The 26,512-nt window shown below is 31.5% G+C and overlaps 2 protein-coding genes across 6 annotated transcripts; one reads left to right on the top strand and one right to left on the bottom strand.

The window, feature by feature from the left end:
* Nucleotides 1-9,515: 9,515 nt before the first annotated feature.
* Nucleotides 9,516-10,967, top strand: LOC129310810 (uncharacterized). Its single transcript, XM_054952724.1, has 4 exons — nucleotides 9,516-9,938; nucleotides 10,172-10,576; nucleotides 10,649-10,812; nucleotides 10,907-10,967. The coding sequence occupies exons 1-4, from the start codon at nucleotides 9,516-9,518 to the stop codon at nucleotides 10,965-10,967; spliced, it is 1,053 nt and encodes a 350-aa protein (XP_054808699.1).
* Nucleotides 10,968-11,623: 656 nt separating this feature from the next.
* On the bottom strand, nucleotides 11,624-16,649 carry LOC129311018 (lipid phosphate phosphatase 2-like). Of its 5 annotated transcripts, none has more exons than XM_054952952.1 (9): nucleotides 16,365-16,649; nucleotides 15,870-15,967; nucleotides 15,431-15,652; nucleotides 15,231-15,318; nucleotides 15,015-15,124; nucleotides 14,799-14,892; nucleotides 13,586-13,774; nucleotides 13,428-13,487; nucleotides 11,624-12,188 (listed from the first exon to the last, which is right to left on the bottom strand). In XM_054952952.1, the coding sequence occupies exons 2-9, from the start codon at nucleotides 15,876-15,878 to the stop codon at nucleotides 11,983-11,985; spliced, it is 978 nt and encodes a 325-aa protein (XP_054808927.1). In that variant the 5' UTR covers nucleotides 15,879-15,967; nucleotides 16,365-16,649; the 3' UTR covers nucleotides 11,624-11,982. The 5 variants fall into 5 exon arrangements, with proteins under 5 accessions (XP_054808927.1, XP_054808930.1, XP_054808929.1 ...); XM_054952955.1 differs by having other exon boundaries at nucleotides 15,838-15,967; nucleotides 16,365-16,647; XM_054952954.1 differs by lacking the exon at nucleotides 15,870-15,967 and having other exon boundaries at nucleotides 16,365-16,648.
* Between the last annotated feature and the right edge of the window lie 9,863 nt (nucleotides 16,650-26,512).

The raw sequence follows: 26,512 nt of genomic DNA on the forward strand, positions 1-26,512 counted from the left end.
TCTAGAACTCAGAAGAAGGCAGGCTTTGTGGTTCGAATACCGTTACTATTTCTACATCTTCTCACTGTGACCCAATTAGACAAGTGTTAGCTTCCCACCGCAAGAAATCCCTTCAATCCATTCCTGTCCTGGAAAGGCAGAAACCAACTTTAAAAGTTCGAAACATAATCATAAATAAATAAATATATATATAGGCCTGAATTAAAGAATAGTAGAAAAATTTCGAATGGAAGATTGAATTATGCCTGAATGAACAATTGAATATGAAGTTTCTTTTGCTTTATACGTCTTGTAAGAGGACAGTTCCCAGTTCAAATAGAAGTATCAGTGGACGGTTGTTGAAGCTGATGCATTGCAAGAGGACGCTTCTAAAGTACATATAATTGGTCACCTTTTATGGTAAAGGAATTGTTAAAGCTTGAAGTGTCTGGAGTGAAGAGAAGTGTGGAGTTGGAGCTGAAGAAGATGAAAAGCTTGAAGGGTGCGGAAGCCAGTCGATGGAGTGAGAAGTGGTGGAGGCCGAGGGAGAATTGGGGATTGGGCTTCGTCTTCGCACAGAATTCGCATTACTTTATAATTGGTCACCTTTTATTTTCCCATTACTCTGGCAGAGTTGTTTCTCAGAAAGCACCAAGAGCGAAAACGAAGTGGGCTTTTAGATATAGGAAATTCATATAATCCAATTGAATATGCAAAAGCCAAAATCAAAGCCTCCATAGAAACCAAGACGAAGCCAAACGGGATGGCACCGGACATGACGAAAATGATAAACTTCTACAGGATTGTCGACCAGAAGAGATTGTTGGTAAGGGTGCTTCAAAAGTATTTCCAGGTTGCCTCAATCGAAAATAACAACTGTGAAGAAAATATTGGGCCGTAGGATACATAGTTAGTCTGCCCTTTCCTTGTATTACTCTTTTTTGTTTTTTGTCATTCTGTTTATCTCTTTCTCTTTGTTTGTGTTACTTGCTTGGGCTATATATATACATATATATATCTCTGGTCCATCTGATTGTAAGATTGAGGTTGTTAATAATAATAATGAGTATTATTCAGTTAGCACGTTTTGCTCAATAGATGGCTACTTAGTAACATAGAGAAGAAAGTAAGAAGATACTCACAGCCATTAGAGACAAGGACGACTGGGCAACACAGGCGTGCTCGACAAAGCAGGCGTGCACAATGGCGACATTGTTAGAACTAAGCTCTCACTGTAGTTAGCTGTTACTTACTGTTGTAGCCACGTGTTTAAGTTGTAACTTAGATCAGCTGTAACAATATTTGCCCACTTGATGTACCATATACATCTATAAATAAGATGCTCTACACTTAGTGAAGTTAAGTCACCGAGTCTTCTCTCTCATATCATTCTAAAATTTCATTAGTTCGTGAGACAGCGCGGGATGTGGACTGTGAGCATGAAGTTTTCATGGTTTGCGTCAACGGCTAGCTTGTTTTAAAAGAGGGCACTGATAAAATCGAAAGTGGTTTTAAGACTTCTAAGGGCTTGACTGGTTAAAGCTTTCAAAATATTATTTGATGAAAGTTCATTTACAAAAATTAATTTAATAAAAGTTAGTTATTTTTTTTGGTATAGTAAAAAAAAAGTTAGTTATTGTTGTAACAAGATTTGTGTTTAAACTTTAAATATGGCTTGGATCACTAATGCATTGTTCCCCCCCCTAAATAGAAGGACACGGATAAACTTTGTAAATAAACATTTTATGTTATGTCAGTGTATAAAAGGTTTTTACAACTAAGTGACGGAATATAAAAAATATGAACATTTAAATTATTGATAGAAGCTTGGTGAGCCATCTAATTTGCACATTTATTTGCCTTCCTAAAGATGTGATCAAAAGTAACCGTCTAGTCTTTTATAATGAGTTATTTGATTTTGTTGATAGTTGCAGCTAGAAAATAATTTGCAGAGAACTCATTGCGTATTAGCGTGAGAGTTTCTATAGAGTTAAAGTAGACATTACCTTTGTCAAACTTTCAAGTCCAACAAATGTTAAATCCTTTCAAGCTGCCTATAAGTTCAGCTGTCGTACAAAAGTAATATCTAGATTCGAAGGAGCTTTTGATTCAATTGCCTTAATCATTTCAGATGAGACCGTCATAAGCAGCTGTACCTGGATTGTCAATGGAGTTATCTATATCAAGCCTAACCCATCCTTCTTCAAAGGAAAACTATTTTGCTTTTGATCTATCATCCTGTTGAGTCAAAAAGTTGATTTTTAAGTAATCAATGAGAATATCCTAAATAGTAGTAAAAGCAATGTCTTGGTCAAGTATATTTTCTTTGGAATACATGTTTTTGTATCTTTCTTTACAAATGTTCCAACATATATGAGTGAAAAGTTTTTGCCCAAACGTATTTCTTACACTTGCATTACCTGCATCTTTCTGCACATTCCAAGTATCCAATCATATAAAGGGAGAGAAAAAAGTGATTAGTTTAGATTGTTCAACTAATTTTAGCCAAACCTCTTTAAATTTCTTGCAATCTCTCAAGATATGAGCGATTGAGTCCAAAGAGTTACAGTCAAAAGAGCATGTTCCAAGACAAAGATTGGCTCCATTAGAGTAGGTGGATTTAGGTTGGAGATAATCCCAAGCCACCTTCCAAAGGAAGGATTTAATCTTCTCATATGTTAGCTACTTTCAAATCTTAGACCAAGTCTCAGAGCTAGTCATGTCACAATGATTATCTCACTAAGGCATTGTTAACTAATTGATAGTTTCAAAAAATATTAGTTGAAATTTTAATTTCTTAAAAAATATATAACTTTTCAATTATACTCTTATTAAATATAATATATAAATGTAATTGATAATAATAATTGAAATTCAAATGCGTCATTATTTTTCGAAAAGAGTATTAATGAAATAGGAATATAGTTAAAAAAAATTATAAAAGTTACTCAATAATATATATTTTGAACTAAGCAAGATTTTTAAAAAATCTCTTATATTAGAGTCTGAATATAGTATATTTTTTTAAAAATTAATTTGATAAACTGAAAGTTATTTGAATAATATACAATGAAATGCACTTTTAAATATATAATTATTGAAACAGCATGGATTTTATGATACATAACTTTTATTATGTAAAACTTGATTTGTCAAAAAAAATATATGAATAATATAAAATTGGATATGGTAAATAATATATATAATAAAAGACTGTATAAATAATATAAAATTTAAATTATAATAAGATCAAAATTAATTGTGAAATGACAAGGTCAGGTTTATAATATATCAATTATTGAACACTTCTATAATCATCTCCTTCAAAAAAAAAAAAAGTGTAAAAGTCCTAAAAAAAGAAGAAGTCCTACTATACTATTTGTACAGTTAGCATGAAGAAGACGAGCTAGAAGAAAGATTATGTTCAACAATGGAAAGAAATATAATTGACTACAAGAGGGGTAATATGTATAGTTAATAAATTAAGTACACTGATCATGGAAATTGAAAGGTAGAAGTTACTCCCAGCATTAGGTGAAATGAGGCCCAACAATATAAGCTTAGGTTTAGGCTAAATCAAGGAGGTTGGACTTATTGAAGCCAACAAAAACAACATCTTTTCAATTTTATCAGTCTATCAAAAATCTTTTCAAAGAGCCTGCTTGAAAATGAGTATTCAATTTGAATGCTCATTCCCAACACTGTATAATGTCTTCTACAATTCCATAGAAGTAGGTATTCATGCTTCAATATGGTCTTCTCAAAACTATCCAATCAAAAAGATTAGAGACTTTATTATATGTAATTGGATTATCACATTCAATCACATTTTTAAAGAAGCCAAAGTTATAAGGAATAGCTTGTTCATTGTGTGAGCCTTGATAATTGAGATGCTAGGATTCTCAATTACTCTTTAGGATAGAGGGATTTTTGTTATTTGATGCTTTTGGGCAAAAATAAGGGGAAAATTAATATAATTTTTACATTTTTATTATTTTTATGAAAATTTTGTGTGTATAAAAGTTATTTAGAATATATAAGAGAAAATGATATTAAAATCCCTTTGAATTATCTAAATAATATTTTGATTTCTCAAAATGTCATAATTTCTCTGAAGTCCCTAAGGATTTTGCTATCATTAAAGAATTAATGTAAGAAACCAAATGGCCCTTAATTGAAATAAAAAATCCTAGGCTTCAAAATATATACTTGCAAACTTGTGAATTGCTACTAAATTCTTGTGATTTTAAAAAGAAAAGTTATGAATATTAGAATAATGCTTATGAATGATAATTAATATTTATAACACTTGAGGAATATCAAGATTTTAATTGTGAACTTGTGAATTTCTGTTAAATTCTTGTGAATTTAAGAAGAAAAGTTGTGAATTTTAGAACAAAACTTGTAAATGATAATTGATATTTGCCGCTTGAAGAATATCAGCATTTCAAATGCGAACTTGCGAATTGCTGTTGAATTTTTTCAAATTTAAAAAGAAATGTTGTGAATCTTATAACAAAACTCATAAATGACAATTGATATTTGCAACACTTGAAGAATATTAGAATTTCAAATGCAAATTTGTGAATTACTGTTAAATTTTTATGATTTTAAGAAGAAAAATTGTGAATATTAGAATAAAACTTGCGAATCAAGGGCATGAAGTATCTGTTCTAAGGCCTTAGATTTTTACTTCAATCAAGAAAAATTTGAATTTTATATTAATTTTTTAATGACATAAAACTCTTTAGACACTTCAGGAGAATTATGACATTTCAAGGGATCAAAATGTCATTTATATAATTCAAAAAGTTTTTATTGTCATTTTCCTAATGTATAACTTACATAAATTTTGAATTTTAAAAATTATGTAATTAATTTGGAAGTTATGAAATATTTTTAATAACAATATAAAATTTCTTAAATTTTGTTTTTTAAAAAATTAAAAATTTTAATATCCACAGATTGATAAATCTATGGATCAAATTATAAAAGTTCAATTAAATTAAAATAAATCACATGAATCTAATTTAAAATTGAGAGAAAATATAGTTTTTAAAAATAGTAATATATATTAATACATATTAGAGTACTGTTGAGGATGAGCTCAAAAAAGCAAATCATAATTTTCTAAAATAGTGATAAGACAGTTTTAAGTCCAAATGGCATAATCGTCCATTGGTATATCTCACTCCCATAGTAGAATAAAAGCAAAGCCCCTCTCACTCATCGGTTTTTCTCAACAATATTAATATGGGGAATTTGTGAAAAATATGTATTTACTAATATAAAGTGACTAATATTTTAGATTCTAAAGCTGGTATTAAAAAAAAAAGGACTTATATTTGGGATTAGAAGGAATAGTGTTGATTCCATTGAATACGCCCTTCATCATCAATGCATAGCTACACATCATTACCATTGTAAGTGCAAAATTTTAAAAATTGCAACTGCTATTATAAAGGCTATTTTATTGAATAGGGCAATGACCATCAATATTTTAAATTTTTCCAATCACAATGCCTCTGAAAAGCATCTTATGACCTGCTATAGAAGATCAAATTAATCATTTTGTTTGCCACCAATATAAAATATCCAGATAAAAGGTCAAGAATGTAAATTGAGCTGCATAATACGTTTATCTGTAATCTGATAGAGCTCATTATTTTCCTAAGACATATCAGAGGAAGTCAAAGGGGAGGAATAACTCTAGTGGAAATACTTTAACTGGTCTAGGGACTTATCCGTCAGTCCCTGGCCATAAGGAATAGCAATTTGTGACCTTTTGTCATGATTAGAATCTTTTGGGTAGTATGGGCCGTGTGTAAGCCATGCTGAAGGTATTAGTAGTCTTTTGCTTGGACAGTGGGGGAGGAGAGGAGAATGGAGTTGTGAGGAGAGACTGGCCTCTCGAATGCCAGTGGTAAGGAACTTGTATTTTGAAGCTTGAAATCTAGTGGCTGGAGTTATCTTGATTTTATAGAGGAAACAGGGTTTTTGCCAGAATTAGAGAGTGTCCTTGTAACTCTGATTCGGTCCATTCAGCTCATTATTATAAAAAACCTCAGCATTTTCCTCTCATATTTAGTGCTGTTATTGTCTTAATTTAGTGTTTCTGTTGTATTATTGGTTGGGTCACATTATTTGGTATCAGAGCAGTGAGATTTCTGGGTAAATTGAGAGAGAAGTTATGGCCGAAATAGTACAATATGCTGACCAAGAAGTACAGGAGTTGAAAGAGACAATTGGGGTATTAACTAAGGATGTAGGTGACATCAAAGATCCATTGAAGGCAATTACTGAAACACTGGGGCAGATAGAAAAGAGGATACCAGGGCCACGTGTGGAAGAACAAGAAGGAAATCATCATGAGGAGGCTTTTGCGACGAACCTAGGGGGAGATATTGAAGGTGGCAAGTATCAAAAATTAGAGCTACCTGTTTTCTCAGGCGAGGACCCCATTGGATGGCTTTTCAGAGTTGAACGCTATTTTCACATGAATTCTGTAGCAGAATAGCAAAAACTAGAGGCAGCTGCGGTATGTCTTGAAGGTAAAGCTTTAAACTGGTACCAATGGCTCGATACAAGGACTCCACTGAGCAACTGGCCCAAGTTCAAAAGAGAACTATTGTGACGGTTTCATTCCTCCCAACCAGGAGGTGAGTACGAGAGGTTATTCATAACTAAACAAGAGAAATCTGTGCCTGATTTTGTAGAAGAATTCAAATTATTGTCAGCGCCATTAAGGAAAGCTTTAGAAGAATGCTTAATTGGAGTTTTTCGTTTTGGACTAAAAGATAAAATTAAGGCTGAGCTGAAACTCACCAAAACTACGACATTGAGAGACCTGATGGAGGTGGCCGTGTGTATTGACGAGAGAAATCAAATGCTGGCTGAAAGTAAAGAGTCTAAGGCAACTCGAGCCCAATGCACCCATTATGGGCCAAGATCCGATTTGGCCTAACCAATGTATTCTACACGTGTAGCCCATGTGACAGAAGGCAGCAAGCACGAGACAACACCAGCGTCTTCCTCCACAGAAAACACGAGGCGGACTGATGCAAAAATAAAGCATTCGAAGGCTGGGAGTACATCAAACTGGAGTTTTGCAGTGAGGAAAGGAAGTAATTCTCGGTGCCTATTTGATGCTGAAATCGCAAGAAGGAGAGGACTAGGGTTGTGTTTCAAGTGCGGTGACAAATATAATCCCGTTCATCAGTGCAAGAACAAAAATCTCCAAGTTCTGATCATGGAGAAGGGAACGGACCGAACACTTGAGGAGGAAGAAGTAAAACCTGAACCTAAACTTGAAGTCGAAGGTAATAAGAATTCTGAAAAAGAGACACAGATGGATTTGTCTTTAAACTCCATGGCGGGATTCAGCAACAACCATAACATGAAGGTCAAAGGGACCATTGTGGGCACTGAAGTGATCATACTCATTGACAGCGAAGCCACTTATAATTTCATTGCTGAGGATTTGTAGAACAGGTTGAAACTACTCACTGATGAAATTTTTGAGTATAAAGTTACAGTAGGCGACGACTTTACCTTGAAAGGGAGAAAGCATTGCAAGGATCTCTGTATGAAGGTACAAGGGCTTAACATCATTCAGACCTTTTACCCATTCCCCCTAAGTGGTGTTGATGCTGTATTGGGAATGGAATGGTTGAAATCACTGGGTAATGTGAGAGTGAACTGGAGCCAACTAACGATGAAGATTGGTGAAAAAGGAGAGCAAGTTTGTCTATAAGGGGACCCAACTCCTACCAAAGCACAAGCTACCTTCAAATCCTTAATGCGCTTAGTAGGGAAGAAAGGGGAGGGATTCTTGATTGAATACAATGGCTTGACCAGTAATGGTGAAAGTACAAAAATTTTGAACCCAAAAATTCAAACATTATTGGAAAATTTTCTAATGGTTTGCTAAGCTATTGAGGGGCTTCCTCCATCCCGCTCTAAGGATCATGCTATTGTAATAAAATCAGGGAAGCAACCACCAAATATCAGGCCTTATCAATACCCCTACTTACAAAAAAATGAAATAGAGAACATGGTGAAAGACATGTTAAAATCTAGAATTATACGGCCTAGCAACAGTCCTTACTCAAGCCCGATATTGCTAGTGAAGAAAAAAGATGGAAGTTGGAGGTTTTGTGTTGACTACAGGGCATTAAACAAAATTACAGTTCCTGATAAATTTCCCATTCCCGCTATTGATGAGCTATTTGACGAATTGAAGGGAGCCACAGTGTTTTCAAAGCTGGATTTAAAGTTCAGGTACCATCAAATCCGAATCAAAGCAGGGTATGAACACAAAACAGCATTCAGGACACATGAGGGACATTATGAGTTTAAGGTGATGCCGTTTGGATTAACCAATGCTCCCTCAACCTTCCAATCCTTGATGAATGAGTTATTCAGGGAATATTTGCGCAAGTTTGTGCTAGTTTTTTTTGATGATATTCTTATATACAGCAGTGATGTAACTGCTCACTTGAAGCATCTGAGGACAGTATTTTCTGTCCTGAAAGAAAATCAACTCGTGGTAAACTTAAAGAAGTGCAGCTTTGTTCAGTCCAAGATTGAATAATTAGGGCATTTGATTTCAAAAGAAGGGGTTTAATCCGATCCAGCCAAGGTAGAGAGCATGATGAAGTGGCCAAAGCCTAAGAATGTGAAATCCTTGAGAGGATTCCTAGGGTTGACCGGATACTATCATCGTTTTGTTAAGAATTATGGGAAGATTGCTAGTCCTCTTACTGATTTACTCAAAAAAGACTCATTTAAATGGTCAACGGAAGTAGAAATTGCTTTTGAAAAACTCAAAATAACTATGACCACACTACCTGTGCTTGCAATGCCTGATTTTACCTTTCCTTTTGAGTTAGAAACCGATGCCTCTGGCACTGGTGTAGGGGCTGTTCTAACACAGCAAGGCAGACCTGTAGCATACTATAGCCAAAAACTCTCTACTCGAGCACAACAATGCTCCATTTATGAAAGGGAGCTCATGACTATTGTCATGGCAGTCAAGAAATGGCAGCATTATCTTTGAGGGCATAAATTCATCATTCATACAGATCAAAAGGCCTTGAAATACTTGCTGGAGCAAAGAGTAGTGGAAGAAAACCAGCAAAAATAGGTCTCTAAATTATTGGGATACAAGTTTAAAATTGTGTACAAGCCTGGGAAAGAGAATAAGACTGTTGATGCATTATCCAGACAAGAAGAATCACTAGAATTGCTGGTATTTTCTTTATGGCAATATAATGATGTGGAAGACTGGAAAAAAGAGGTACAGGCTGACCTAAAATTGAGAAAAATTTTGCAGCAACTTATCACGGATAAAAATGGGGTGGAAGGGTACAACATGGTCCATGGCTGCCTGCACTACAAAGGCAGAATAGTACTACTAAAAAGCTCCACCAGAATTTTCCTTGCTACTTAAGGAGTTCCATGATTCTCCGATAGGGGGGCATTCGGGTTATTTACGGACTTACAAGAGGCTATCCAATGTAGTGTATTGGGAAGGGATGAAGAGGGATGTCCAGCAATATGTGGCAAGTTGTGAGGTGTGCCAGAAGAATAAGTATCAAGCTTTAACTCCTGCTGGTCTGTTACAGCCATTAACTGTTCCTCAAAGTGTTTGGGAAGATATTAGCATGGATTTCATCACCGAGCTTCCCAAATCAAAGCGGTATGACACCATTCTAGTAGTGGTGGATAGACTCACAAAATATGCACATTTCTTCCCTCTTGCCCACCCTTTTTCTGTAAAGGATGTTGCTGAAAAGTTTGTAGCTGAGGTTGTGAAGCTACATGGTTTCCCTAAAATCATAGTTTCAGATCGAGATAGGGTTTTCATTAGCCATTTTTGGCAAGAATTGTTCAAACAAGCTGGAACTCAACTTTGCCTTACTTCATCTTACCATCCAGAATCTGATGGACAAACGAAGGTGATAAATAGAAGCTTGGAAACTTACTTGCATTGTTTTGCCAATAAGAAGCCTACTCAATTGGCTAAATGGTTGTCTTGAGCTGAATATTGGTATAATACTTCATTTCATAGTGCGGCGAGCATGACACCTTTTAAGGCAATGTATGGAAGGGATCCTCCTACTTTTTAAAATTTAGTGGCGAATCCTCAGCTGTAAAAGACGTGAATGCACAGATTTAGATTTGAAATCAGATCATTGAGCAATTATGGGAAAATTTGGCTAAGGCTCAAAGCAAAATGAAGGTGCAAGCTGACAAGCATCGTAGGGATGTGCATTTCGAAGTGGGGGACCTTGTTTATGTGAAACTTCGACCTTATCGGTTGAAAACCTTGGCTCGGAGGGACAATGAGAAGCTTAGCCCACGTTTCTACGGACCTTTCAAGGTTCTTGAAAAGATCGGGACTGTGGCCTACAAGCTGGAACTCCTACCTACTGCCCGCATTCACCCTGTATTCCATGTTTCTCAGCCAAAGCAAACAGTTTCAGCTGCTGTGGTACAACCTTCCATTCCCCCAATACTTTCTAATGAATTTGAATTGCAGGTGCAGCCTCAAGATATAAGAAAGGTTCGCAAGCTTATGAACAGACAGCGAGAGGTATTGGTTAAATAGCAAGATTTACCAGAATTTGAGAATTCTTGGGAATGTGCAAAAATGATTTGCCAACAGTTTCCAACTTTTTCCCTTGAGGATAAGATGAAACTCTTAGGGGAGGGTAATGATGGAGCCCATTATTTTCCTAAGACATATCAAAGGAAGTCAAAGGGGAGGAATAACTCTAGTGGAAATACTTTAACTGATCCAAGGACTTATCTGTCAGGCCGTAAGGAACAGTAATTTGTGATCTTTTATCATGATTAGAATCTTTTGGGTAATATGGGCCGTGTGTAAGCCATGCTGAAGGTCTGTAGTCTTTTGCTTGGACAGTGGGGGAGGAGAGGAGAATGGAGTTGTGAGGAGAGACTGGCCTCTCGAATGCCAGTGGTAGGGAACTTGTATTTTGAAGCTTGAAATCTAGTGGCTGGAGTTATCTTGATTTTATAGAGAAAATAGGGTTTTTGCCAAAATCAGAGAGTGTCCTTATAACTCTGATTCGGTCCATTCAGCTCATTATTATAAAAAACCTCAGCATTTTCCTCTCCTATTTAGTGCTGTTATTGTCTTAATTTAGTGTTTCTATTGTATTATTGGTTGGGTCACATTATAATCATTTTGCTTTCTTTCTTCTGAAAACTCTTCCAAAGGCTGTGTAACTTTTTCACAACCTCTGCAATTTTTTTTAGGATAAACATAATCATTAATTTATATATATATATATATATATATTGGTTGCTTCAAATCCCTCTTGTTTATCCCATACACTTCATCAGTCTCTCTACTTTTTATTATGCCCAAAACGACAATAGATGACACAGTATAAAAAATGTTCCCTCAATCTATTGAAACATAATTCAATCTTAGCACAAATATCAATAACGTTAGTCATCGGTTAGCATATTTAACATTGACAGTGTCATCTCATCGTTCTCTTGGACAAATTAAAAAATAAAGGGGCTAATGTTGCACACGAGATAAACTAAAAGGAGCTGAAACAATGATAAAAAGACTACTGGGACTTATACCAAAATATGTTAAAAACAATAATAACCAATAATTGTGTTTTCCCATTTTTATACAGGCTGGATCTGAAGATCAACGATCAAAGTTTACAACACTGTTTTGACAACTAACAAAAATCATACACTCTCACTCTGTAGTGATCTCAGAATCAAATCAACCGCAACATGTCACATTTGTTGAGAGCTAAGATACTGGAAGAATCCTATGATCTACTCTGAGGAAATGAGCATATATATATATATATATATATATCAATTTCAATTCTTTCAGAAAGTTCAGATGCAGAAATCTGCAATGAAATTCACAAACTCTATTACTTTGTACAGACTATGCACATCTGATCTTTTCCTATGACTCTACACTGCACTCGGAGACTAAAGTCCTTATCTCCTTGCATTTTGCGATCCATCAAATACAGGAGTTGGATCCCAGTTACTGCCTCGAGCAATATCCCCATCACGATGAGGTGGAATACTTACAATGTGAATCTCACCAGGTTGTGGGCTAATAATGTCATTGTTTGTAGATGAGCCTTGAGCACCATTTTGAGATTCAGCCAACATCTGAAAATATGCATAAGGGCCCCAACCTACGCACACAATTATATGAAAATTATATGAAAATTATACACATAAGAAAGTCCTGAATGAAAACATTTCAAAAGCCTGACCCTCAGATAAGACAAAGAGCCTGTTTGGTTTCAGGTTGGAAACCATCAAAACCATGGTCTCCAATATGAAACCAAACACACACACTGTGCAGTAGAGGACTATGAATACCAGTTTTAGCAACTAGCAAGGATTTTATACAAAACTCTAACTTGCATAATATTGAGTAACAACATTTATGAACACTGAACTTAAGTTGGTGGAATGTTTTAAACATGCCCTGATATGAGCAACACACACACTTTTTTTCTAATTTTTTTGGCAGTATCATTAAGCTAAATGCCTGAATAAAAGCCAAATAGGCTAAATGTACCATTAACAGTTGACCATGCAAACTATGCCCGCCTACAGCATAATCAAGCTCAAAGAAACATGTCCAGATGAAAAACTTATGCTAATCACACAAGTCCTTTAAGCTTAAGCACTCCAAGGAATTATATATACCAAGCAAACAAGGAGTGCCCTTTCAGTGCAACAAAGTGTGTTCTTCATACTTGAACTGAAATTGCTACTATTATATTTTTATGCAGCAAACAAACATAATTAAAAAGGTTAAACATGCCAGGAGAGAGGGTGTAAACTAATCAAGAGGAATCCAATATCACAAGCACAGTTGAAAACAAAAATCACAAAGCAGATCCTCCATGTCTTAAAAGATGACGATATAGAAATTTCCATGATAATTGATTGAATGAAAATTTAGAGAAAACATTCAACCATATCAGCCTATTGATATCACATTTACTTGGTTTTATTAAGCCCTTTAGATTGGACAAGGGTTATTTCAACTCAAAAGCTTATGTTATTTATAATTGCTTTTCATTAAATGCGGAGAAAGGATCATGCCATCATACATCATATAAAATTTTAATTTAAAGCAGAAAGAATGGGAACAACAATGGTCGAACTCAACCATAGAGCTTCAATACCATATTAGGATCATTTCAAGCCAAGGCTTAAAGCGATTAAGCAAATTTTCATGATTGGTTTTTATTAATATTTCTAACAAGTTGAAGCATGATTAACATATTGCTTTGAAGCACACCTTTAACACACTAAGCCATATTACCGCCACAGGACACATACATTGAAAGTCTAAAAGCAGAGTGTCACGACAATTCAATGTGTTAAAGAGGACAAGGCACAATTCATGGACATACCATCTAAATCATATGGAGGAGGAAAGAATTGCAAGTAACAAAAAGAAGCAATGATAGATCCTGCATGAAAGAAGTTCACATAAGGAATTTCGCAAAAAGGTCTTGTGTTAATATTTAGTAACATAAAAACAGAAATTTTCAGGCCTTAAAGAACACACCAATAAGACCTCCGGCAAACACATCTTGCCAATGATGCCAATAATCATCAACGCGTGAGACTGCAACCATAGCTGCCATGAGGATTGGTAAGAAAACAATACAGAGCTTTGCAACATGGCCCCTACGATCAAATACCTTAATTTTTCCAGATAGATACCAAGAAAGAAAAGTTAGACCAGCAAAAGACCCTGCATAAAGAACAATGACATAGTGGTTAGCTCATTTTGAGGTAGCTCAAGAAGCCTGGACCTTATTTTTGTTTTTCCAGGAAGCAGACTCCTCAACGGTAGTTTGAGTTATGACAGTCTGGTCCTATTATTATCCAAAATCACTTCAATTAACATGTAAGATCCAGAACTTGGAGGACTTGATAATATGAAGATAATATGAAATTTAAGCATATGATTGAAAAATACATAAACAACAGTACAGAAAACTGGAAAAACTAAATTTGTGTTTGAATATATTTTTTCAAAAGTCAGTTTAGTAAACTGAAAGTTGTTTGGATTAATGATAATTTGCGCTTTTGAAATGCACTTTTGCATATATAATGACCAAAAAGGACACTAATTTATGATAATTTATAATTTTTGTTATACAAATATAATATATTAAAAATGTGAAAAAAATTCAAAATAAAATAAAATTTAATATGTTAAATAATAAGAATTAAAAATGTAAAGTTAATATTGAAAAAAAATGTAATAAATAATTCAACAGTCATTAATATTGAATAACATACCCTATAAATAGGATTAAAAACTTTTTTTTTCTTTTTCATATACAAAACGTTCACAAAATTGCCTCCTTGTATAATTTATTTGGCCTTGTGGCTATTGCACTAAATTCAAATTCTAATAAAACAGAGCATGTAATAAGTACTGTAAGGGAATAAAGAAAGTATAGTAAATTCAAAAACTCAACACCAGAAAGTCAGTTTGAAAAACTCCAAAAAGTAAAGATGTCAAATCCACTTCCAATAGCTTTCTCAATGAACATTTAAAAAGTCAGTTTGCCTAATCATGAAATTTCCAAACAAGATCCTACATTCAAAAAGTGCAAAAGTACATCCCAAAAACTAAAAGTTATGTATCCAAACAGGCCCTAATAGGAAAAAGGATCGCCCAAAGAAAATGAAGATCTGAGCTTTTAAACAATTTAACGGACAAACTAAACTTGGCAGATTGCAGATAGGCTCATCAGGGTACTTACATGATGTATGTCCACTGGGGAAACTTTTGTGTCCTTCCTTGATAACACTCTTATCTCCAGTGCACATAACATCACTTGTTATTGAATCAAACACCTGAACATGTCATGCGCAAATGCCATGTTAGCTGTGCAGATAGCTAAAGCAATGTGCGTCACATGCAAATAAAATCATTTTTCATACAACAAAATGGTTAGTTGATAAAATAAAGAACCCACCCCTTTGCCATTTGGAAAACATCGCCAAAAAAAGTCAGGGCGTGGCCGTCCAACACCATCTTTGATAGCATCAGTTATCACCGCAGTAATCAGAACAGAAAATAGAAGCCCTGAAGAATGCATTTGGCAATACATGATGTTAAAGAATTACAATCATGGCAGCGTGATGTACAAACGAGATGGAGAGGAAAAACTTCTAAAGCATAAAAAATGTACCCAATATAGCATGATGAAAATCATAAATGTCCTTCCGCTTGATATAGTAGAAGAGAATGACTACCAGTGGCAACAATATAGCTATTACCTATCCAGGAAATTAAAATAAAAGAGTTTATATTTAAACTGATCACGCCACATAGGCCAATGTAAGATCAATTTCATTTTTTAATGAAACAATTCCGTGAAGAAAAACGAACCGGGACAGCCCAAAAGGGGACAGTATTATCTTTCATTGGGTATCTTAGGTCGGTCATCATCCCCTCCCCAACAAAGCGGTGAAACGGCTCTATCAGATTCAAGATCACATCAATGACAACAAGAAGCAAAAGAATTAACCAGTCATGCAAATGTATTCTTGCCACTTGAGCTCCATGTGATTTAATAGTGTGTGTAGCCGACTGAATTTCTGGCATTTTTCTCTGTGAACGACAAAATAGGAAGATTAGCAAATGTTGATCAAAATTTAAATCGCCAGACATTATAGGAATAAAGTGACATCACAAATTGAAAGGACTTAAAAATGGAAAGAATGTCACAAACAAATACAGATGCCGTTCCAAAGTGAAACCATCAAAACAGAACAGAGGAGAAAATAGAAACTAACAAGGAGGGTATAACAAGTGTGGCGAGAATAACTTGGATCATAATCCTAGATAGATGGTAGACGTTGAGAACCTAACTTCCACAGGAGATAGGAGAAAACCAAATCCCCGATCGGCACCTTGAAGATGTAACTTTTCAACACGGGAGCCAAAAAAGCGAAAGGGCACAAACAAAAGCAAACATGAGTATTAAAGTTTTAAAAATACCAATTTAGTCAAACCAAAACATATCAAACTGTACAATCACGAAACATCCTAATTGAAATGGATCAATCCATTCAGTCATCCTCTCTCTCTCTCTCTCTCTCTCTCTCACTCTGGACTTTTCATGTACAGTGGACTCTGCATGCAGCTTTAAAACCAAAAAAGGGAACGAGAAAGAGGAATGCTAAGAACCAAACACCCAAAAATAATAATAATAATAAAGACTCGTATTTTTTTTTAAAAAAAAAAATGAGATTGCAGAGAGAAAGTGAGAAACCACAATGAGCACGAGAGAACAGAGAGATTCGTGAACAGAGGCACACACCTGCACGGAATTCGAGTTGACAAAGAACGCGAGAGAGAATAGAATTTTCAGGGAGCGATTGGAAATGCTTTATGAAGCAGAAGATTCAAACGTGGGGAAGAAACGTCAGCGAGGGGACGACAAGGAAGACCATGGATTTACAAAAGAAAAGACGAGGGGAAAGGAAAAGAGACGCGTGGGTTATAAGTGCCCGGAAAAGGCGCGTGAGGCTCCGCAATAGTGAAATCAGGTTATGATTAGAGCAAGATAAAGGATTGATCGCTTTCGTGTTTTTCCTAATTAGTGAGCACTGTAAGGAGACAGTGGCTAGGGAAAGAAGACAGGATGCTTGGCTTCTGCAATCTGAACAACTTTATTTTTTATTTTAGATTTTGATTAATTAAATAAACAAAAGTACTCTACAGATTATCTGGAATTTCCATAGGTGCTCATTTTCATTCAATATTTTAATTCTATATTCTAAATTTTTATAAAGTTCAGACTAGAAAGTAATATTACAATGAGGGGAAAAAAACAGAGAATGCAAATAAAGGTAAAATAAAAATGTAGATTAATTCTTTAATTATATAAAATATTTTTTTTATTTTTCCTATCTTAACATTATTAGTCTCAACTGATACGTTTAATATTAATTGTTGTTTTAAAAAATAAAATTTAATGGGTAAACATTTGAAAAATATTTTATCAACATTTCATATTTTAATATTAGAACTTTTTATTAATAAAAATAATAGTATTATAGTTAGAGAACTGAAAAGATATTTTATAAAAATTAAATGATTAAAACAAAATCTTATATAAAATTACAAAATAAATGTATATTTTTGTTAGCAATAAAGGGGAGAATGAATCTTCTAATATTTATACTTTCACTCAATTTGTAATCAGGTCCCTCTATAATATTTATACATCCATGTATTTAAAAAGAAATTCCAAAAATAAAATTAGAATATTAATGTTAAACGAGAACATGCTCACATCTCAAACTCCCAATTTTTACAATTTTCTCGAATGAAAATTTCTTATTTATCATTAATCTTATAATCAGGCCTTGAATTGCCATTCTCCCAATTATATTTTATATTCATTATTTTTATTTTGAAATTGTCAACAAGGTATGTTCGCTAAAAAATAATTGTTAAGAAGGTTTGCAAAGTTGGTGGCCAGCCTTCTAGTGTCATAAACTTACCGGACTAATTTATTCATACAATATCATGTTTTCTTAGGCCAAAACAAAAGTTATTGATATTACCCAAAGTTATTAATTCATTTATCATTATATTACGGCCAAAAAAAATTATATTTAGCACAAATATATAAAATTAATGCACAATATATACATTCAACAAAATATTAAAATTAAATGAACTCTAACATCTGTTTCTTACATGAAAATTAACAACTTAAAGGAAATAACTATCTTTTTTCATAAAATGATCACAATATATATATATATATATGACATAAAAAGAAATTACATGTTGAATATTTTGCCAAAGCAAACGATTACATGTTGAATATTTTTTAGGTATAGGGAATCACATTTTTCAAAAAAGAGAAGATATATATAAAAAAAAAAAGAATTAAGATACCTTGCTTGTTTGGAGGAATTTTCCAAGAAATCATGTGGATTAAATAAACAAGAACAAAATTGAATTCAAAGATAAGACAAAAGAACAATGGTCCACACGCCTACGTATCCCCATTGGCATATATAGATTTGCTTCTTGGCCAACACATTGGTACGTAGATTATTAATACACACGCATGCATGGGTTAAATGGCAATTTCACTTTGAAACTGCCGTGTCTAGAATCTTAAGTTTATTTTTAGCATAATGTTTCGTTTAATATTCAAAAACTGTGTAATGTCACTCTTATCATTAATAAAAAATTAACTTTAATAATTAATTAATCAAAAAATTATAGAAAAACACCTCAAAAATAAAATAAAATAACACCTAAAAAATTAAAAATAAGTACCATAAAATATTTTAATTTTTTAGTCATTTTCTGTAATTTTTGATGCATTTTTTGTAATTTTTATATCTTTTTCTATAATTTTTTAGTTAAATAACTATTGAAATTAACATTTGTTAATGATAGGGGAGCATCACACTATTTTCAAATATTAAAGAAAAAAATTGTATTAAAAATGAGTTTAAGGATTTAAATGTTTCTAAACCTATAATTTAAAAGGCCAAATTACCATTTAACTATATTTTAAATCGTGGCTTAATTCATTGATTAGTTAACATTATTGTATTAGAAGTTCTTAAATCCAAATTAATCACGAACAGTTGATGAGCCATTACTACTCATAAGTAATATAATTTTCTACAATTTTTATGGATATATATATATATATATTATATTATATTAATTGATGATTGATTATTTAGACAGTTTGTCACACAAATACACTCTCCCATATATTATTGGCAAAAAAAATATTATTGGAAAAATATCATTTAGTGATGATATTTAATATCAATCAAAAATTAAAAGACTTTGAAATATCCATGTTGGATTAGGACAAATAGGAAAAAGTTATAATACCCCTACTTTTTTAATTAACAAATAATCATTTGTATTTAATAAAAAGTCATTCACTAATTAAAGAGTTCAAGAATTTGAAATACCTTCGTTGTGGGAAGGGATAAATCATTTGTCAATTACCAAGTATCCATTTACATTTAGCAAGAAGTTATTTACTAATTGACAAATTCAAAAATATGAAAGAGCTTGGTTGTAGGAAGGGACATATGTAGATCATATTTTAATAAGTAGTTATTTATTAGTTAATAAATACTCATTCGTATTTAATAAAAAATTATTTGCTAATTCATAAGTTTAGGAATATGAAAGAATTTGGTTGTGAGAAGAGAAAAGTGTAGATTATGTTTCAACTAATAGCTATTTGTTAATTGATAAATACTTATTTACATTTAATAAGAAAACATTCCTTAATTGACAAGTTTAAGAAAAGAAAAAGAATAGCATAGGTATTATAGTCTTGATGCAAAACAAGGAAGAGAAAGAAGGGAGAAAAGAATAGAGAAAGAAATAGAAGAAGAGAGTAGAGAGAACATAGATAAGAGAGAAACTCATAAAAGAAACAAGGTAATAGCAATCCCCATCCAATCAAAGACATATCTATATTTACAAGTCTCAGCCTAACCTTAAAAATAAATAGAGGTGTTCAAGAGATGAACAGGATTAGGAAATCCTTATCCCATATCTTATCCCAAAAAATGATCAAGCTTCAAATTTTGTCCCATGTGTCATCCTAGTAGGAGTTGGCATAAGACTGGGACATTCTGGTGACCATCCTTACTTGTTTTAACCACTCATGTATCTTTAAATAACTAGTAATACTTAACTAAAACGTATAAAGAATTATATTTTTTTTATATATGATTAATCAATTGAGTTTCAACACATAAACGGATAGATATAAGGACATGAGTTATCCAAATACAAGAGCCTATGTGCAAGTGTAGGCTATTTGGTTAGAGCCTTTTATAAACTTAGATTATAAGCAACAACAACTAGGTATAGACTTGAAAAATGAACTCAATAGATTATTTGAATGGTTACAATTTGGATTTTCATTTTTAATTATTTAAATTAATATCAATAATTATAAAAAAAATATCTCGTAAGTTGCTTGGCCAAACTGAGTATCACGGAGCAATGCAAAATTAAATAAAGTAAAGATAAGTAAAAAATATAAAAAAATAAATAATAAAAATAACATAATAATTAATATATATATATATATATTATATATATATATATATATATTGGGATGAGGCGTGATGTCTTGAAAGATATTCTAAGTCTCGTCCCAGTTCCTTTTCTGTCCCATTCCACAAATGTCTACTCTCGATTGTTTTAAGTAAGGACAAATTTATCTTGACATGATTGGGATAGGTATGGACCAACTAAGATGTACATAAACCTGAATACCCCAATATATAAAAGTGAAAAATTTTTAGAAATTTTAAAATAAAATGACAAGATAATGATTAATACTAAAATATAATAATAATTTAAATATTAAGACAAATAAAATAAAACACTCTTTATTAATAAAACAAAATATCTTCAATATTTGAATCTCCTCAAATATTCAATATTTTCAATTATTTCCTTTTCTTTCCTTCATTTCTTATTCCTATCAAGTCTTTTCCCATCTAAACATTTTATAGTGATATTTCAGAATTTTTCATTCCTTATTGGACATTAATTCGCCTTAATGGTGCTTAAATGATATTTTCTTTAAAAATTAAACAGATATATGATAGAATCATAATAGCTATTATACATTTTATTTTTTTACATATTAAAAAAAATTCTCTAATGATATCAAATGTGCATTTATTTGGTTCAAAAACTCATGTTGGTGTGAATGAAAATGCTTTTATCCTTTAAGTAAGGAGTTGATGGAAGGCTTAATTTTTGTAAAAAATTAGTTTCAAGCTGGTATTTCATTTGTTGTTTGAGATGCCATTAGATGGTTGTTAGGTGGTTTCTCAACTACTTGTAATGTCACAAATTTATTATTTTACTTTGTATAACTCTGTTTTGGACTTTTTTTATTTTCTTTTTCTTTTGAAGGAATATAGGAAACTTCGTTAGCAAGCGAATAAAGTTGAAGGTTCATGTTATATATATATATATATATATATCATCTTCTTGACAAATATTAGTTATTTTAATGAAAGATATTCTTGGAATTTTAAAAATGAGCCCTTAGATGAATTTAGTCATGATTCTTTTCATTGTGTTCTTCAAATACAACACTTTATTATATACATATATATACTCCTTTCAGATTTATTTACACTATTAAAATTTAATTGTCATTATGTATAGGCCAAGGGCGGAACTAGCTTACTAAGTGTGGGGAGCCATATTTTTGGGAAAAAAATTATAATTAAATTGAGATTTTAATATTTATTATTATTAATATTTTAAAAATTTAGATAAAGTTTTTATAACTATAAAATATTTGTAAATATTTATAAATTTTTTAAAATTATACAAATTGAAACTATACGTATGATATATAATCTTATAATAAAAAATTATAATATATTAATATTAAGAAATAATTAAAATTTTTGTAAAAATAAATAAATTAATAAACAATATTAAATTTTAAAAGAATGTACGTTTGACATATTTAAAGTAATCCTAACTAATTAAAAGTTGATATATTAATCAATAACAATTTTTTTGTAAAATAATGCATTACGTAAAATATCTTTCAAATCTAGAATAAAATATATAAATTGCATTTATGTATAATATATAATAATATGTAATCTTACATATATTATTATATACTCCCTCCATTTAAAAATATAAAATATTTTTTTAAGAGTTATATGTTTAAAAATATAAGACATTTTTAGTCTTTTGAGGTGTGATCATTGCTTTTTTTTTTAAAGTACCTCTATTAATGAACGACTTTATATTTATTATAAAATATTTAATAAGGGTAAATATAAAAAATAAGGTTAATTTGAAAGTAAGTAATTACTTTATTGGAGAGTGAAATTCAGTTAAAAATGCCTTATATTTTTAAAGAGAGAGTATAATACTGTAAATATTATAAGGTCAATTGCTTATGTACTGAGAATAAGATATTCTTCAGTAGGTAATTACTTTATTGGAGGAGTGTTGATTTAGATTAAAAGTTTTAACTTTATAATATATATATATATATATAGTGAATATCTACAAAAAAAAAATTCATAGTTGGCATGTATGAATGTAAAATTAAAAATGTTTATTTAATTGTGAGGTCGATGGTCTAATTACGCAAAACATTAACAACTAAAAAAATGGGTTGAAATGTTCATACCAGAGGAGGTACATCGGGTGGAGAATTATCTAAAACAACCTTTGATAATGTATGTATAAATGTAAACCCAAGTCAATGATATTCTCTCGTAATACTCATGTTGAATTTTTATTTATAAAAAAATCTTAAATATATAAAAAAATCTTACACACATATATTTCTTCCTTTTTACTTTCTTCCATTTTTATTAATCTGTTGAATTTAACATCTTTTACACACACACACACACACACGGTTTTATTTCTGCCAGAATAGACTAATACATGCACAAGCGACTTGACTTGATAATACAAATTATGTAGATTTTGAAATAAATTCTTAAATATATCTCTGGGATGTAATGAAGAGTTTCTACATTCATGTCAAAACAAAAACTGGAATGTTGATAAATTATTTAATAAATTATTAGTAAGATAGTTCAATAAGCACTAAATTTAAATAGAAAGAATCACATTCACGAACAACTTAAACAAATTATTTATATATAAGGATTAATAATAAGTTTTATTCAAAAAATATCAAGTTTTTATTTAAATAATAATTTATTTTATGTTGTTCATTGTTCATAAATAATTTACTTGTAATTCCCCCGTTCGATACATATGAACGAGTCGTCTGCGATTGAATAATTAATAAAATAATGCCTTGCCCAGATCAGGACGCACCTGAAAGATGCAAGCAGAGTGCAGACACTACAAACAGGCTCTTATTTTAAAAAATAAATAAATGAAACAATGGGTTTTGTATTCCAAGGTATGTTTGATTATGGCTGCCGGGATAGGAATTAGTCAATGTGTTGGTTGGGTTTTTTTTCTTTTTTTTGAAAAACAAGTCAATATATTAGTTAAAGAGATATGACTATAGATAACGTGTTAGTTTCATGATTTTAGTGATTTAATGTCAAACTAAACATGGGCTTAATATTTATCTTGCTTTCAGCCCAACATGCACTTAATCAAATTGAGGATATACAGTTACAACCCTTGGATTAGTATATCAAAAAAGGATTTTCACCAACAAGGTTAAGTATAGTTAAAATGGCTAGTTCCTAGTAACATGACTAACTAAGATATGAATTTTCATTGAGAGACATGCTTACATTTAGTGAGTGATTATACCTTAAATAGAATTCTTTTCAATAAAAAGATACTTGTGAGCAATACAAAAGGGGGAGATTTTTCACTAACAAATATTGATGCAGTTGATAAAAATTTGATTCATAACATATAATGTTATGGGATTTGATCCCGTCACTGATGTAAAAATTTTGTTAATAAGTAGTCTATAGTAACTTTTAAGTGCTCCAATATCCTAGGAAATTTAGGGATGCTCCTACCGAACTTTCATTGTATGTAGTCATTATTATTGATAGTAATTTTATATGTAAATAAGTTGATTCAACTTGCTTAATCAATTGAACTAAATATCTCTTGACAGTTTTGCAAGACTTTATTACAATAGAAGAAACCATAACAAAGAAAGCAAGGGTGCAAAAAATAAAAAGCACACAAAACATAAAGTCCAAAGAACACAGCCCAACGAAAGTGATTGTTAAAATTCGAGATTAATAATATATTTTTAGTATTATTAGTTTTTTTTTAAACCAATATCATATATTTGGCCCAAAAAAAAAAACCAATATGATATAACTTTGGAAAATAAACCAACATTAAATAAAGGTGATATGGAAAAGATATAATAAATATTTATATAGTGCCTTATTAAAAAAAAATTTCTCTTCAAATACCTCATAAAAAGGACCAGAAAAAGTATAAGTAATTGTAAGTGAAGTTTGACACCTGTATTTAAAAACATTTGTGTCTAAAAAAATATTTTATCTGTCTCATTTTGTCTCCAGTAAATGTAGTGCAGTGAGGCTAAAGTTTATTACTATTTCTTTGAAAATGGAGAGTCTGATAGTTGTTTATGAAAAATATTTTTGTAAACTTTACGTCAAATATTCATGAAAATTTACAATATTGCTTATAATTGTTTTGATAATGGAGTATTCTCCAAATTTATTGCTGATAATAGAAAACCCGCATATTAAGGAGGAAATTAAAAATTATATACTACTCCCTCTCCATCCTAAATTATAAGACACATTTAAATAAAACTACATATATTAATAAAAGTTTATTAACTATACTTTACAACTTTTTCAAGACAAAAATATAAAAATTTTAAAAATGGCTTGCATTTAATTTTCCATCTATAAAAAATATTAAAAATGGAGAACATATAGGAAGGGTAACATTAAAAAAAATATCATTAATGAAAATTATATGAATTTTAATTATTTTTTATATTTGAAAATGAAAGGAGGTTTAAAAATGAAATGAGAATTGAAGTCAGGACACGTACATAGAATGGAGGAACCGAGGAAGTATTTGACAATGGATGGACTGGTTTTTTAAAAACATCAATTGGGAGATGAATCATACAAATGCTAGAGCCATTCATCAACTTACATATTATTCTTATCACAGACTTATTCCGGTGAGAAATTTTGATAATGCTCAAAGTGAAAGAAGGGATAGATTCATCTAAAATTTTGCTTGGTTCACTACTACAAAATATATACTTTTCTAGTCTTATTTATAAGTCACTTTTAACTTATTTTACCAGTAATAAGAAAAATTTTAAAATTCATTAACTCTGTCTTAAAATTTAATAAGTTTTTAACTTTACCTCTATTAAATATACATACTTTAATAATATATTTTCTCTCTTCAACATTCAATGAAGGGTAAAAAAGAAAATTTGTAATAAAAATTTAATGATGTGACTTATAAATAAAATAAAAAAATTATTCTTTTTTTATTTTATAAATAGGATTAGAGAGAGTAATAGAAGGTATATCATATAGGAAGGTTGTATGCAAAACTATCTAAGGAGGCGGATCTAATACGAGAAGACACATAGGACAGTTGTAAATGAAACCATGCTATATGATTAATATATAGGACGTTCTTTAAGCAATCGTCCTATATGTGTTTCCTGAAGGATTTGAATTTAAAAAAAAAAAATAGAAACATATATAGGACGGTCCTACATGTATATTTATATAGGATAGTTAAAATGAAAAACCATCTTATATATGATTTAAAATTAAATCTCTGAACCCTCTTTTGTTTATTACATCTTTGCCTTCTCCAAGTCAAAAACCAAAGTTCTCTTAATCTCGCTATTGATTTCCTGCCCAGAATCCCTTTCCGTTGCCTAAACCACCTTTCTCAAGCCCTATCATTGCCGGATTGTGATGATGTCGATGGAGGAGACGTTGCCATTTGTGAGTCTTTGTTTCATCGTTTGCTTCAACCCCACATTTTTGTTTAGCTTTTTCCCCCCAATTTCTTTGTGAATGCTTGATTACATGTTGTTGGTTAATTAAATTGTTCAATTTAATCTATTGTTAGACTATTATTGTTGGAGTTTGAAAGTGGTATTTTTAACTATTTGTTTGAGAGTTTGTTACTATTAGATTATTGTTGTGTTGTTGTTTAAAGTAATAGTTGGGTTGAAGAGAGGGTCAAATACCTAGAAAAGTTTCAATATTTTTAACTATATGAATATTCATATAGGATGGTTCTATAATACACATCCTATATTTTTCTCAATATATGATGGTTACATGACGGTCTTATATAACTTTGGTAATAGAGAATAATTAAATAGAGGATGGTTATGAGAAAAACAACCATCTTCTATAGTAATATTTGTTGTAGTGGTTCCTGGAGGATGATTTTCCTGGTTTGGTTGAGGATGCATGGAATGGCTATGATTGGATGGAAGGGTTATCAAATTTTTCCTCAAAAGCCAAAGTTTGAAATAAAGAAAAATTAGGTAGCATCCCACACAAGAATTAGGAAGTTCAAAGAAGATTGGGAGGTATAGACAAAGCAAGACAAGAAATGAAGAGAATGGACTTAATAGATTGGAGAACAAGTTATGGGAGGAGTACCACAAATTATGTGCTTAAGAAGAACTTATCTAGTTTCAAAAATCTAGGGCCAATTGGTTATAGTGGGGAAATAAGAATACTAGATTCTTTCATACTATAACTAAGATTAGGAGGAAAATAAGTAAGATCTTGATCTTGAAGGATGACAATGGAGAATAGGTTACGGATCCTGATGCTTTGAAATCTATGGCTAACTCATATTTTAAAAATCTATATGCCAAAGATCAGTGTGTTTCTTATCCTTATATGTGGATAGCCAATTTTCCTATGAACGAGGAACATGACTTAAGAGAAATTTAGAAAGAAGTGA

The sequence above is a fragment of the Prosopis cineraria genome, unplaced genomic scaffold (genome assembly GCF_029017545.1).
Source record: "Prosopis cineraria cultivar Desert tree isolate PC_DT_omini unplaced genomic scaffold, ASM2901754v1 PC5, whole genome shotgun sequence".
NCBI classification, from domain to species: Eukaryota; Viridiplantae; Streptophyta; class Magnoliopsida; order Fabales; family Fabaceae; genus Prosopis; species Prosopis cineraria.

Bases quoted from the DNA above. Each gene is read 5' to 3' on its own strand.
- LOC129310810 (XM_054952724.1), top strand. From the start codon at position 9,516: ATGAAGAGGGATGTCCAGCAATATGTGGCAAGTTGTGAGGTGTGCCAG. The intron at 9,939-10,171 runs GTGATAAATAGA...ATTTGAAATCAG, and splicing joins AATCTGATGGACAAACGAAG to ATCATTGAGCAATTATGGGA. The intron at 10,577-10,648 runs GTATTGGTTAAA...ATTTGCCAACAG, and splicing joins TTATGAACAGACAGCGAGAG to TTTCCAACTTTTTCCCTTGA.
- LOC129311018 (XM_054952952.1), bottom strand. The intron at 15,125-15,230 runs GTACATTTTTTA...TGCATTCTTCAG, and splicing joins TTTTCATCATGCTATATTGG to GGCTTCTATTTTCTGTTCTG. The intron at 12,189-13,427 runs GTATGTCCATGA...TTGTGTGCGTAG, and splicing joins TCCTCCATATGATTTAGATG to GTTGGGGCCCTTATGCATAT.